The following is a 15069-nucleotide window of genomic DNA, read 5'->3' as shown; positions in this document are numbered from 1 at the left end:
CAGCCTGCTGTTGACCAACATCTCCAGAGCCCTCTCAGCTGGGCAGTTTCCAGCCACTCTTCCCCAGGCCTGGAGAGCTGCAGGGGCTCGTCGTGGTCCAGGTGCAGGAACCTGCTCTTAGGCTTATCCACCCTGCCTGGCCAGATTCTCCTGTGTTTTTTATCAAGCCACAGTGTGATGTTAACTGCTGTCTGTGAAGCCTTGTGCAATTTCTGCCTGTCCTGCCTCTGAAGTGCAAGTGCATTATATCCCAGTTTAACCAGTACCCCCCTGGGTCAGGCAGCACAGGCCACCTGCAGGGCATGAACGTCAAGGGCACAGCCTGTGGGTTAGAGAAGCAGGGAACTGCTTTCTCCTCTCCTTTTGCCCACGTTTTCACTACGGAATCCTTACCCCCATTTCCTCTCTTCCTTCTCCAGCAGCACCACGTCTCCTCTGGCTCCACCATCTGAAGCCTCCAGGTCCCTTGGGACATCTTCTGTGAGATCTCAGCATGAGGTGCTGAGGCAGCAGGGACCCGACCCGAGCGCAGGGAACTGTTAGAAACTGCCACAAACCTCTGCTCTTGGAACCTTCCCTTTGTGCTGTGGTGGATCTTTGTGCTGTGGAGGGATCTGGTGTGGTGGTGGGGTCACAGACAGGAGCAGACACAGGGCACAGCTTACCTGCTGCCCCTCCCTTTGGGGTTGAAAGCTGGCGAGCACAGCGAAGCAAAAAAACACGACACGAAGGCTGGAGGAGGTCAGTTTTTAAAACTTTTTTTATTTTTTAATTTTTTTTTTAAGTTTTTATTTTATATTATCTACAAAGTAAAAGTTTTCTTAACTTAAAAGTTACATCACTGTCTCACGATAGTGATTCTCTCATCAAACGTGATTTATAAATAATAATTCATCAGTTTGACGATTAGAATTTTTTTTTTTCTTTTTTTTTTTACTGAACCTGTTTTTCAAGTTTAGTTAGAAGTAAAAGGGATCTCCAAGTCTTGATTTTTTAGTGATAATAGCAGCAAGAATCACTCTTGTTACTTCTTTTGCTAGCTGATGAGTTCATAACTTTGAAGGGTCATTAAAAAATAAATAACTTCCAGTTTTCAGCAAGCAGAGTTGGGGCACTTGCAGGACTCAGATACAGTGCATGGAATTATGGAATAGCCCACAAGTTCCTAAATGCCTCTACTCAGTCCGAATCTCTCCCACTGCAAGATGAACTGTTAGCATTCCTAGTGGATGTTACAAGAAATCAATTTTTTTTTTTTTTTTTAAACAAAAATAAAATGAAATTCTAGTTTTCTGTGCTTCCAGTTGGCAGAAGCAGTAGAAGGAGGGTATTTGGCCTACAAAAGGTATCCAGCCTTTCAGTTATTCCAGATGAGCCTTACAACTGCTGTTGGTGGTGGGCTTGTACTGTAAAAAAAAAGTTCAAATGTAAATAATAAATTGGCAAGCCACACAACAGTTTGCTAGTAAAGTGGTCACAGGACAACTACTGAGCTGAACTTTGTCTTTTTTTAAAAATTTTAATGTTTTTTAAATTTTTTTTTATTATTTTTTTGAGAATAAAACAAATCCCTGCATATCAAGATGTCCTTTGGATGCTGGTTTGTTTTCTTTTCTTTTTCCTCTAGCTAAACCCTCAGAGAGCAGCCTGGTTCTGCTCACACATTCCCCAAGAAACAAAATCAGGTAACGACTTCACCACAAAAGTTTAGAGGCTGTTTGGAAATGAATAATAATGCAACCCTAGGTCAGGTTCAATTTCAAGCCGAAAGAAGTCATACAACACCTACTTTTCCCCCAAAACTCTGAATTACACATTAGACTCCCATTGTCACTTTACCTCCATCACTAGGAGTCTAACAACCCTACCCCCAAGCAACATTTTTACTCCTATCCTCAAGACTGATCACTTTAAATTTAATAACCCCCCCCAGATCATTATCAACAGGCTACACAGAGTCCATCCCCCACGGCAAAACCTGGAAGAACAGTCCCACAGCGCCAGTGTCCGCATCGTTATCCACTTCTCTCCTTCAGCCAGAGAGAAGCAAAATCTTGGCTAAATTAGCTAAATCTTGTCCAATTAGCTAAACCTTGCACTTAGCTAGGCTCACATTGGGGCTGGCCCAAAGCACAAATGCAGGAACTCTCTGCCATCAGCAGCCTGCCGCTCTAACAAGGACATCTTAAAGTCGTCTTTTTGTTCTTTTTTTTTTTGTCTGGTTGTTCTTTTTTTTTTTCCCCCAAATCTGGTTCACAAACAGTTCTCCTCACTACTCCGACCTGGCTCAGTTAGGGTGCAGGTCTCCCAGGCACACACTCCTCACCTGAAGGGTGCGTCATATAGGGGAAATGTGTTGTTGTCGAGACTGGAATGGGCTGTAGTGCACTTTGAGCGAGGGCGGCTTGGGGACCACCAGGTGGCTGTGTCGTCATTAGCATCATTGGAGCATGGGCAGTTGGGTGAGAAGGAACCATTCCTGACTGTACATGAGCCTGAAACAAAGAGCTCTTTAGTATAATGGTCACAAGGAGGCATCACTCCTGGCCACATGACTTTGTTCAAAGTTTTCGCCAGCTGTACCGGTAAATCCAGAGATTTCCTCTATTTTTAACTAGATTAAGTCAGAGATCTTAATGCAAAAATAAAAACTAAACAAAAAAAATAAAATAATAATAATAAAAAAGGGTTCAAATCCTTACTGCTGGCTCTGAGTCACAGTCTCAATTTTAGCCACTCGGACAGCGAGCGCTGGGAGAAACTGCCAGCATTAAACAGCGGGAGATTGAAATTAAAAAAAACCCTCAGCAAATCTTCAAAACATCTCTGGGAGTGACTCAGATCAAAGCCCTTCCTAGGCAGAGGGCAGAGCGGGTTCAGGCAGGCCCAGTGCTCTGTGGGGAGCCTGGTGTCCCCTCCTCAGCTGCTCCTCACACCACCCCGCTCTCGCTCGTGGCTCCTCGCTCTCTCTCCAGCGACCTGTGCCCACAGGTTCAGCCGAGCAGGCCTTCCAAGAGGAGGGATTTCACCCCTCTACACTGTTAGGTCAGCTTTGTTCTGTTTCCAGTTAAGCTCATCACGGGTAAGGGTCTTGTGTAATCTAAGCAATCATGGCTAAGTCTCAGCAGAAAAAGGAGATTAATCTGCACGATGGCTGATCACCTTCTGGCACACGAGTTCAGTAACTTGTCAGTTGGCTTCTTTAGCTCAGAGCAGTTCATGACTCTAGAGAACATCAGGGGTTTTTTTCTGTTTAATAAGCTAGTAAACACTAGATTCTTAAAAGCACAAAACATTAAGGAACTCTCAGAGCTCTCAGTGGGTTTCTCTTGAAAAAAAAGAAATTAAAAGAAAAGCATTTGTATCTAAGGTTTGCTTTGTCCTTCTACCATATCCCATCGACAGCACTACGGTGCAGTAACTGCAGCCTTCCAAGTTTCACATGCCAGTAAAGACAGATAGCAGATAGTGGCTCCAATTTTATTTCTTAAAAGACAAAAGGGTTACTTGACTCATCACAGACATTCCTCAAACTCTTTATCAGACTTGTACTGTATTAGTAGCACTCAAGAAGCCTTTAAAGGCAGGAACTGCAATTCAAATCTCACTCTTGCTCTAAAAAAGGCTTAAAAGATAAGGCCATGAAACAGAAATACCTTTCAGGATCAGCACCATTTTTACTTTGACAAACATGCTATTATAGCAGCCATCATCATAAAGCAGCCATTCATCTAGCAGCTGGATTCAATACACACATTGGATAAAAATTTTCTGCTGTGGCTCAAACACTTTGCAAATTGGCAGCTGGTGGTACTCTGTAATGAACGTTCAAGAACTGCTTCTCAAGTGAAATATCTGACAGCTCAAGATTCATCTGATAACCTAAAGGGAAATTCAACTGATCCCCTGGTGTCAGCCGAGCTGAAATTCCTGCTACACGGCATTTCAGAGCTGTCTTCACAAGTTGGAAATGAGGCTGCTAAGAAACTATTAAATCCAGTGATTAACTTCCCCACAATGGAATAATTACATGCATTCAGAATCCCTTACAGAACTGCAGTTTCTCCTTCAGTAGAGATTTTCAAGGGAACTACTTTATTTGGGGGAAGTCACTTTAGTTTGGTGTAACTATCATGGATTATAGATGCTAGTTTTCATCCTAAAAAAAAAACATTACAGCAGAAAAGACTGCAGAAGTCAAAAAATCAAGGGCAAGGCAAGCTTTGCCTGACTGCTAAAAAATCCCAAGTGGTGAGCTCTGACTGCAAGTCGTGTCTGAGTCTGGGAGGTTTGCTTGTGCAGTGCCTGTGGCACAGCGGGGAAGGCGCCGGTGGCACCCCCAGGGCGGGCACGGGCCCGGCCACGGCGTGCCCAGCACAACTCAGGGACACCTCTGCCTTTCAGCTGACCCCAAACCAAACACATTTTGGGTTTCAAGGCGTGGCACTGAACGTGTCACTGACCCAGGAGCTTGCAGAAGACCCTGCCGAAGGGCTGCGTGTGAGGTGGCCAAGAAGCTCCAGAGCCCAGGCGTTGACTCAGACCAGTGCCACCACACCAGAGCAGAGCCAGGATCTTGTTTCTGGCAGAAACCAGAGCCTGGGAGGACGTGGCAAGATGCCCCAGCAGTAATCAGGTCTGGACATCCTCTCCTTATCCTCCCGCAGTACAAAAGCAGAAAAATTAAAAGCCTAAGAGAATTAAAAAGCTAAAAAAACCTCAACATCAGTAAAACAATTCCTAAATAACTATTCATCCATTGGCTTAACTGACTGTCCCAGGGACCAAAGTAAACATTTTATCAGAATGCTGCAAGGGACTGGACACCTATTAGACTAACCTCCCTAATTACAGTTAGTCACGATATCCCAAACTATTGTTATCCTGTATGAGAAGGCATAAGCCAGACACCAAGTACTTGGTCTGAAGAAGAAATTGTGCAGGCAGATTACTGATCAACTGTCTGTTCCTTGACAAAGCACACTAAATCCGTGAGATTTAGTAAACATAGGAAATCTTTGTAACACTGCTTCATGCAGAGCTCTTTATTAATCAATCATGTGCTCCCCTTCCCCAAATCCTTTGTTGTTTTTTTTTTTTACAGTGAGTTGACCACAAGAGAGCAGTTAAGAGAAGTGGGTTTCTGATCCTAAAGTAAGGACTGTTGTTAAGTTGCCCAACAATGGTTGGGAGTCTTCTGCATAAGCAGTTCATTTGGAACCACACACAGACACACACGCACACAGTTTTCTCTTTCAGCAAGGATTGTCTTGCAGTCATTTGAACTGAATCTCACCCATCTCCCACTGCAGTGCCTTCCTTCTGCCTAGGAATCCTGTGTCATATCCTTTACTGGATGTACTCGTATAGATCTGACTGCCACACAGAGCCTAAAATTGCCACCAAAAGCAGCAATTCAGCCTTCCTCCGCTCAGCTCTCACCTCCAACCTTTCTGAATGCCAGCTCTTCCTGTGATCATGCAGTGAACCCGAGTAGTGAACTGATTTGGCTGAGAAATAGCCTAAAATGGGGGGTAGGGGAGGCACACTTCAGCTGAATCACGTCCCCAGTCTGGTTTGCTGCATGGCCAAACAGTTCTGTGAGCGGAATGGTGGGGCAGGAGAAGGATGGGAGCCGGGAACTGGGAGGACAGCTCAATTTCTTTCAGTAGCAGTGCCAGCTTAAGATGTCTTCATTAAACTACAGTTGCAGATGCACTGGGTGTTGGAAGCTGAGGTCCAAATATCTTGTCAAATTCTAAATTAAAGGCAATGTACAGACAGAAACCTAAATAACACAACAGGTAGTTTATGCTGAGAGGTGACAGAATGGAAATCACTTCAGCAGGCCCGACTGTCCTAACTTTGTGGCATTAAGACATTTAGTCTTGAAGGTTGTTAAACTGTGTTTACCTGGGGGACATGGGCCATGTGTGGCGGATTGGTATATGCAGGTTGAACATGGGAGGGATGAATGGTGAAGACTGTTTGTTGTGCTGTAGGAAAACTATTTTGTGGAGACTGCGTATTGGAGCCTGGCGTCATGGAAGGAGGGGTTGGAGCTAGACCTGCGTGGTAAATCGCCGACTGCTGTTGGGGGTTGGCCAGGTGGAGTGCCTGAGCAGCCTGGTGCTGATGATGCTGCAAAAAGAAAACAGAGGGAAGATCATTTAGGTCGTGGTCTAGAAATGAGACATGTTTATTCTGTAAGCTAGCCTAAGAAAGATTTGCAGGCTTGCTCTTAATAGTGAATCGAAGGCTCGCCACACCTACGGTCACGAGGAAATTCATGGCAATTCCACCAAGTTCATTTTCACTTTGCACTAGAAAGTCATGTGAGAAGGAGTCTGGCAAACTCAGACTCAGACTGACAGGTAAAACCAAGGAGCACTGCGACCATGCAGCTGGATGTACTTCCCAGCTACACTCTGCCACCTGAAGTTATGACCAGTAGGTGACTAAGGCATGCAGCACTATCACAGGCCTGGTTTGTTTCCTTGTCCTTGACAAACACTTCTCAGCATTTATTTGCTATTTCCAGTTCTAACTGCACTCATATTAAAGCTGTGACAAAATTCCAACCCTTCCTTAACCATAGCACAGAAACAAGCTACATCCCATCCCCTGTGAAGCAGAAGAAATGAGTATCAGAAGACTCTGATACTGGTCCTTGCTAAGGAAAAGGGACTGCCACAAACACCCCTGGTAGCTTATCTAACAGTGTCATCACCCTCCTACCTTCAAGTCCTAGCCACTGCAAGCAGAGAAAAAATTAAATTATAGAGCTCTACTTCCTTCCTTCCAGAAAAGTGAGGGGACTCTAGGGAAGTCCTTCATGAGATCTGTCACAGGCAGTTCGTTTGCACAATGTACCCATCCCACCATTTTATCTCTCAAAGAAATCAGCAGTATCAACGTTAGGCATCAGACAGCTGAACCACCTTCCAGCAGAGCATGTGAAATGGTTAAACCACTGACTCCCTTCAGCTCTGTTACCTGCACGGGGCTAGGAGCAGGGTGGCTTCCAGCATGTTGGCTTTGCTGCTGCCCAGTTGGGGTGGCAGAAGGCTGAGGATGCGGAGGGTGCGGATGCAGGGTAGCATTAGGGTGGGCATACTGCTGAGCAAGTGAGCCAGTGGAAACTAGGATGAAAAAGAAGAGGATTTAATCACAGATACAGAACACGCTTCTCAGCAAGTCACCATCTGCACTTGAAGACTTCACTCTCTCTCAAACATACTGTAAATATATTCCCTCCCCCTTCTAAAAAAAAAAAAAAGTATTTATCTTGCAAATAGCTGAGTATCTTACCTTGCTTTTGTGTAGTTTGGTTTTGCAGGGAAGTCTATAAATAACCATAATTAGACAGTTCATCTTCCCTAGTTTGACAATGTAACAGATACTACATAGAAAAAAGCAGTATTTCATCTTTTGTTTTGTCAAACAGATCAGTTTAGAATATCAAATTTATAATTTTCATACAAATTTAGTTTTTCCTGAATTCAAAGGAGTTACAAGCCATTTTTATTTCCACCATCCAAAAAATTCTTTGGCCTTATACCTGGCTAACCTCACCATGCTACTCTTCTGGAAATTGCTCACAGTACAGTCAGTGTAAAGTATAAACACTGCATGTGTGTTTAGGAGCTATAGGGACACACAGGATGTACAAAACTGACAAAACTGAGGCTGCTTGAGCAGGAAATTTTTGCTGAAGTCCATCTCTTCAACTAAAATAACGGATCTTGCCTCTCTCCTCAAGGCCAACCACTGAGTCTGTTCTGCATCACCACCATTCTGGGAGCTTCTCAACATTGCCAAGAGTCTTAATGCCTTGAAACGGCAGCAAATAAGGTACAAAATTCCAAACAAGGAAAAAACTTAACAACACAGAACTTCCACACCAGTGAAACCACATCTGTCTCTACAGTCATACCAGTCTCCAACAACAAACACCAACAAGTCTCTCTTTGAAGAGTCCTGCTCTGTTCTGCTTCCCAAGGGGCTGTGCTAAATCCTTTTGGGTTTTTTTTTTTAAAAACTTCTGAGGGAATCTATGTATGAAAAACCATAACGACAGCCATTCTGCCTTTACAGACAAAGCATGCAGGTGGAAAGCAAGACCCTAAGAAGATGAAGATGCTTTGTCTATCTCCCTCTACTGCTGTCAGACCTTGGTTGTTAGCCCAGTGTGCAAGCAGGCTTGTGCAGGAGCTTGTGCAGGAGCCAAGGTGCTGCTCCCTCCAGCATCACAGCAGGGCAAGGCCGAGCCTGCTTTTGCTGACAACAGACAAAACAGTCAAAGCAAACGATCAACATGCTCCTGAATCTTCCCTGCAACTGCTCCTTTTTTGTTTTGGTACCTTTTTGTTGCTCTGATTGAAGTGAACTGCTGCTCAGGTGACAGCTTTTTGTACCAGGGTTGGTGTTGGAGGACAACTGGAGGGTGATGCAGTGCCTGCCTGCAGCACACCTTCAGGGGCAATGGCTTTCCTGGTGGCCTGTTCTTGCCCTAGTGAACAAACCTGAAAAGCAGGGCAGCACAGGGAGAGGCTTCAAGCACAACTGTAATGCTGCAGCTCCTGCCTGAGGGGTTCAGGGCCCGTGATGTGTGTTATTGTTATTTCTGCAAGTAACTGTTTGCTGCAGCTTCTGAAGAGTTTCACTGTGCTGGGCCCTGAGTTTATGAATGCACAGAACTGCCCGAGTATGTAAAGGATGAAAGATGGGAGGAGAAAACAGACAAAACTGGAGCTCCATCTGAAAGCACAATATTATTCAGCAAAAAAGCAAGTCTCAAAAAGACAGCAACCCTACTGTGCTCTGCTAACCAGCCCTGACACGCTACCACCCTGTGCAAGTGTTTGTTTTCCTCCAGCCTGGCTTGCTATCAAGCTGACAAATACTAGTTCTAACAAATTCAAGCTCACTAGAATACACAGAGACAGCATCTTTTTGCCTAATTGATTTTTTTTTAAAATATTTTTGATATCTTTTCTCTACAGGCCACTATGAAGGTCTCTGCTTTAGAAAGTAACAGCTTACCACATTTAACTTCATCCTTCTCTGCTGTCTTGAAAGCTCTGCTCAACCTTCACTGAGCAAACAGTCTTTAACAGTCATGTGCACTACAATTTGAGGCTATTAATGCAGATGAACTTCCTATACATCTGTAACCCCAAATTCTTGCAGCCTCAGTTGATCCTAGCATACCTATGGAGGAGCATTTACGTGTACTTCAGCTCAAGTGTGTGAGCATACTCACACACCATGAGCATTTCTGATGGAGAGAGCTTTTGAAAACACCTCAATATTTTCTATGCACGCTGGCAAAACTACCAGTACTTTCCACCACAGCACTCTGTTAATGCTTTCAAATGCAAAAAGTTGGGTTTTTTTCCATATCACTATTAAAATTTACTTTGTAGCAGCATCCTCACCGTGCTTCTGACTTTTAAACATCACTCCTTGCAGCATGTGAAAATTATCAAAGGAAACACTCATCATTTTTACAGTAGGAAGTTTAAAGCTTCCTACAGTAGAAAAATTTCTCAACCTCATTATTAGCCACACTCTGAAGAAGACCAGAAGTTATTATCTCTGTCAAAGTAATAGAAATAAATGCATGGAGGGATTGACTTGCTTGCCAAAGGGCATGCTCCCAGAAATCTTCCTCAGCTCCCAGCCCGCTGCCTCAGCCACAGAGCTGGCACATCTGACTGCAAATTAACTTCAACCTCCATTCAAGAGGTTTTAAAACGTATATGGAAATTAATTCCAAGTTGTAAGACATTCAAGGCTTCCCACATCCTGCCACATTACTTGTTAAGAGTCCCCAAAATAATGTGGTACTCCCTTAAACCATTTATGCAATTCATCTTTCATTTCTTTATAGTCAAGAGAATAATAAACTAAGTCATTCTGAAGCAGACACGTTATACAATAAAACTTCACAAGGAAGAATGAATTTCTCTCTTAAGAAACCAGTTAAACTGAGGAATAGCACCCTAAAGAACAGACACAGAAGTAGTGGGAGGATCAAGTTTTTGTCATAGTAGCAGCTCTTCCATAACCTTCTAATATCTTCTATCCATAGCTTTGCATTTAAAGTACCAGATTTTTTTATACTGAAGAGTTTTTACTTGCCTGGCTTCTTCTCTCCCCCATTTTGTCTTTAACAAATTACTCTAATAAGCTCTGTGAGTTTGGTTAGAATTAGTTCAGATGCTGCTGCAAATTATCTTTTAATAGTAATATCCAAAGTGCCTTTCAGAAAATGTTCTTTGGACATTTATCTAAATCCTGTACAGATACTGCATACAAATCAAGAGCAGCTCAGGTCGAGTGGCAGCAAGCCTGAAATACGTGCACAGATCTCTCTGCTGGTTCAAAACCAGAGTTCAAACTTCAACTCTAGAAAAGTGAAAGGTTTTCCATGTTTAGCTAGTAGAATTAATAGTTTGTGACAAGCCAATGAAATCTGTGAGACTAGCAAGCCTGTGAAAGAAGTCTTGCAAAACAGCCATGAGAAATTCACCTGCTTAGCCATAACTAAAGCACTTTCGCTGGGACTTTTTTTCCAAGAACTTCTGCCTGTTCATCCAAACAACTCACTACACATATCAAACAGCAAACAAGATAAGACAGGAGATGAAACAAGACCAAAAAAAAAAACAAAAAACAAACCCATAATCACCAATTATCCAACATTTTCCCCCAATCATCAGTACTTTGGAGATTTTCCAAATGGCCACCTAGTATCCAAGAAAGTGCTGAGAAAGCTCTGAGAAAGGACAAAACAACTCCACTTATCTCCTTGCTGCCAGCAACCTCAGCTCATTCCAGCACAAACACACTGTTTTTCTCACCCTTTAAGTTCCTCTCCCCCAGAAATACTCCCTGGGCTAACCTGCTTCACCTCAGCATCTTTTTGATCAAGTCGGTTCCTACCATGAACTACCAAACTGCACTAACCTTGCACAGATACACAGTGAAGAGAAATGATGCAGTAACAAAGGGAATAAAAATACCAGATGGATTGAATTACTGGATTCAACTCTACAAAAGTGCCACCTGTTTTTCCAAGAGAGTGGTAGTCAGCCATCAAACCCACAGAAGAAGCTGAAATCAAAAAGAGGTCAGAGCAGCAGAAACCCAGCAGAACTCCCAGCGACAAGGGTTTGTGCAAAAAAACATATCATGGAATTTGGTATTTTCCCTGGTAGGAATTTCAATGCTGTCAATGGTGGTCATCGTTGGTCATCATCCAAAGATGCACTGAAGAGCCTATCTGCAAGAACTGACCAGTGAACAAACTTCAAAAGTATTGCCAGATGCAGTAAGATGGTGAGGATAACTACATTTAAAAGACCTGAATGGTAGGAAGCAAAGAAATAGCAAATGTTTCTTTCATAATACACACATTTAAAGAAGTCATTTTACATAAGTAGAGTGGACTTCACTTAAAAGATTATCCATGAAAGGAACGAGCTTATGAAAGTTATTTCAGTGCACCAAACCAAGACGCATGAAAACAGGGCAGGTCAGCATCCTACACTAGTTCACACAGAACCATTTCTGTACAAGAAACAGGGGAAGCTTGTTCCACAGGAGATTTCTGGAGAATGACTGGGATTTCTCACAGCCCTCTTGCATGAGCTAACTCAAAAATCCCCAGAGGAGTAACTGGCAGAGGCTGCACGGCGCTGCAGACAGACACCAAGAGAGCAACAAGTCTCACTGCAGGACAGGAGCAAGTATGAAAATATCCTGAAACTGCAAGTTCTCCTTTCCCAGGTCTTGGGTGACAGCTACAGTACACCCTGCAACCACACCTCCCCAAAAACCCAGCTCCCTCAAAGTGCTATGATGAAACACCAACATACAAGGCAGTATTTTTAAGTGATCTGCCTTTCCCAGTACGCCACTGGCCTGGATTAGCTGTTGAGAACTGCGGGCACGGAGAACACCCCGCTGCTCACACTGAGGCAGGTCACCAGCACCACCACCCAACCTGACTGAGAAGGTTCATCTGCCAAGGAGGAAGCACCCGATGCTACGTACCAGCCAGGAGCCCTCATCTAGCCACTCTCTTTACAATAATGGCCATGCACATTGTTCAGTGTTCACAGCACTCCTTCGGTGGCGCAAAGTGACTCTACAGAAACCTTCCTTCACCTCAGCTGCAACTCGAGTTCTCTCCTCCCAGGGGCTCAGAGCTTCAGCCACAGCTTTTTTTTAAGAGATGAGGCACAAGATACTTCTCCTTTTAGGAAGCCGAATAGCTCGTCAAGTTTTAGAAAGCCTGTTTGGGAGCAAGGCAGTTCACCCGGGCTTTAAGCAGAGGCTCTCCACGTGCAGCAATCACTTCTGGTTGCAGATGAAAAGACTGGGTAGCAAAGTCAGAGATTATTCGACATGCAAAATACATGTTAAAAAAGCAACAAATCAGCTTCCTGTGGTCATAGAAATCTGTTTCCAGCTTCATCCCCCTGGCCACTGAAAGGAACCTTCCTGCGTTTTCCACATACTGGTTTGGTGCAAGGAAACTTGTTCCCTCAACACGTCCCATTCCTTTAACATCTGTTCTTTAGAAAGTGCTTTTCTGTACAATCAAAATTAGTACAAAAAACCCAACTCACTGGCAAAGTAGAAAGAAGGGCCTGTCTCCTTGCTGTATGGTATTTTGGGACATGCTGAATTTGGGAAATAGAAAGGTAAATTAGCCTCTTGCCACGTGCATACTTCCCATCTTCTGGAAAGGTCAGTGTCATTTCTTTTTCTTTTTTTTTCTTTTTTTCTTTTTTTTTTTTTAAATTGTAGAACCATGCAGATAAGTTTTATTTACTTAGGTGCTATCAGAGCTGGATATTTACTTTTACAAATGAGTGGAGAGGAAACAACACAAATCTCAAGTAAGCCTTCCTTCTTAACTGTGACACTGAGGTCTTCAGTTCTTAATTAACAGAAAAATGAACTTTATGTCAATTAATGGTGTATTACAGTCCACTGTAATAAGAAGGTTAAAACGTAATCACACTAAACCAGAAATTGGCCCTTTGCTTTTTCAGCTATATCACTGTCAGTCTTAACAGTTCCAAGACACCTTTGGTGACTGGCTCCCTCTTAGTCCCTGGAGAATCCTCTGAAGTTTATATTATATCCACCATTGTACTATCAGGGTAATAGAATTTACTCTACTGCTGAGACAGAAACCAGATAAAAGTTAGAGACAACACCAGACCAGTAAAACATATGCAGAAGGGAAAAGGGGAAGGGAGAACGGGGACAGGAATGAGAGCACAAAAAACAGGAAATGCATCTGTATAAAACCAAGGTCTGGTTTTACACAAGTTCAGTTTCAAACACACAAGTTAAGTTTTTCAGAGGACTCCAGTTACCTGAAAACACAGCTACATGGGAAACTAACCCAAGTTCATTGTCACAGGAAGGAATATACCCACTCTCTACTTAGAGAACCAAATTTTCTACTAAGAGCACAAGTTTGGGTCTTTGTGTGACACAGACCAAGCAGTCCAACTGCAAACCAGGGCCAGCAAACTCCACCAGCCCGGTGACATGGGTCTCGGGACGATCACCGAGAGCCAACAGCTCCGAGACAGACAGCACGTGCTGAAACCAGCGTGGGGGTTAGCAGGGGAGGAACGACAGCTCCGTGTTCAGGTAGGTGCACGTGGCAGGTAAAGGTGTGTGCTGCTCTGCTGCAGCAGTGCCTGCATGGCAAGCTTCCCTGGACAAGGACATCTAAGTGGTCACGGCTTCAGAAGTTACGAGCTGACGTGTGTAAGAGACATTTTTATCGTCTGGCTGGTAGATGGGAGGGAAGAGAGAGAGTTGCTTGAACACTGTCCTTCCCAACTGTGTTTTGAGGGAGGGGAACCCACTGATTTAAACACTGCTCCATCGTATGTTTAGATGGGTCTGCTCCTGACCATGCAGCTCAGCTGCTCTGCTCCTCTTGAGCTCTTGTCGACAGCAGGTTGTGGAACAGAAGCAGGGCTCTGTTAACGACTGGCAAGGAAATCCCAGAAGTGCAGAAATATCCCATTAAACAGCATTCCACAAAAATATTTTCCTTTAAACTCCAAGTGTGCTTATCAACAAGTGTAGGTCACTGTACATATTTTGGATTCAGCTATCCCTTTAGGAGGCAGGAAGGAAAACAACCCCCAAACTTTTAGCAGGGAGAGTAGTTGACTGCATAGCTCAAGGGGCACTTCTCTTCGCTGGCAGGCAGTTACTACTTGCCCCAGACTTTCAACTCATCCCAAACCATTAGTGAAGACAGTTTCAGATCTCACCAAAAAACATTTCACACCTGAAGAATACTTCATAAGCAGTGCCCCCCAACCCCCACACCTCAGTGAGGTTGTCCTTGAAGATATCTTCTCTCTACCACATATACAGGAAAAAAATTGAAGGAATTTTGCAAGAATTATCACTAGTACCTTGAAGGGTAAAAGGGCATTGCAGCCCACTGAACCCTGATATCAATGGGGAAAAAAAAAATCTTTTTTTCTTTTAAATTTTAAAGGGCCAGAAGGAAATCTGAGAAATTGTTTGAGCAAGTGCTCCAGAAATCAAAAGCAGCAGTTGTTGTCTCTCAGGAAGTTGTTCCTCTGTGCTTTCAAGTTAGTTTTAAAAGAGGACCAGAATCAAAGTGCATTGCATACGTAGTTCAAAGATACTGTGGGTGAACTTTAGATTCCCAAAATACAGAATGTAAGTTACAGATACTTTCTTATAGTCACTCAGTCAGATGTGAATGATTCCAGCACGTTGTCCTTAGCCATGTACTCCATAAGCAGCTTAGATTTATCACCTTAGGCCTTGCTACATTTTCCCCAAGCATTCGTATCAATAAATGGAAGCTGAAGTGAATACATCAGATGGACACATTTTGAAGAACCACAATTCATCTAGGCAAGGTCTTCAAGTACTCAGCACATGGAAGACTTGCAAAAACTTGAATTGAGCCCGTGCTGCACTACATCAGAAGTCATTTTGTGTGTAGCTAACTGTAAACTTTGGTGGTTAAGGGCACGTTTG

The 15069-nt window shown here is 43.5% G+C and overlaps 1 protein-coding gene across 1 annotated transcript in view; it reads right to left on the bottom strand.

The window, feature by feature from the left end:
• Positions 1–742: 742 nt before the first annotated feature.
• Positions 743–15069, bottom strand: part of ATXN2 (ataxin 2) — a 44015-nt gene continuing 29688 nt past the window's right edge. The window contains exons 18-21 of the mRNA XM_008940108.1: positions 6997–7142; positions 5914–6141; positions 2327–2495; positions 743–1406 (exon numbers count right to left, since the gene is read on the bottom strand). Coding sequence (XP_008938356.1) covers positions 1378–1406; positions 2327–2495; positions 5914–6141; positions 6997–7142 — 572 coding nt within the window. The 3' untranslated portion in view covers positions 743–1377. The remainder of the gene's footprint in view (positions 1407–2326; positions 2496–5913; positions 6142–6996; positions 7143–15069) is intronic.

The sequence above is a fragment of the Merops nubicus genome, unplaced genomic scaffold (genome assembly GCF_000691845.1).
Source record: "Merops nubicus isolate BGI_N331 unplaced genomic scaffold, ASM69184v1 scaffold20265, whole genome shotgun sequence".
NCBI lineage: Eukaryota > Metazoa > Chordata > Aves > Coraciiformes > Meropidae > Merops > Merops nubicus.
Note: the sequence above shows the minus strand (reverse complement) of the source record. Positions and strands in the feature narration are given on the sequence as shown.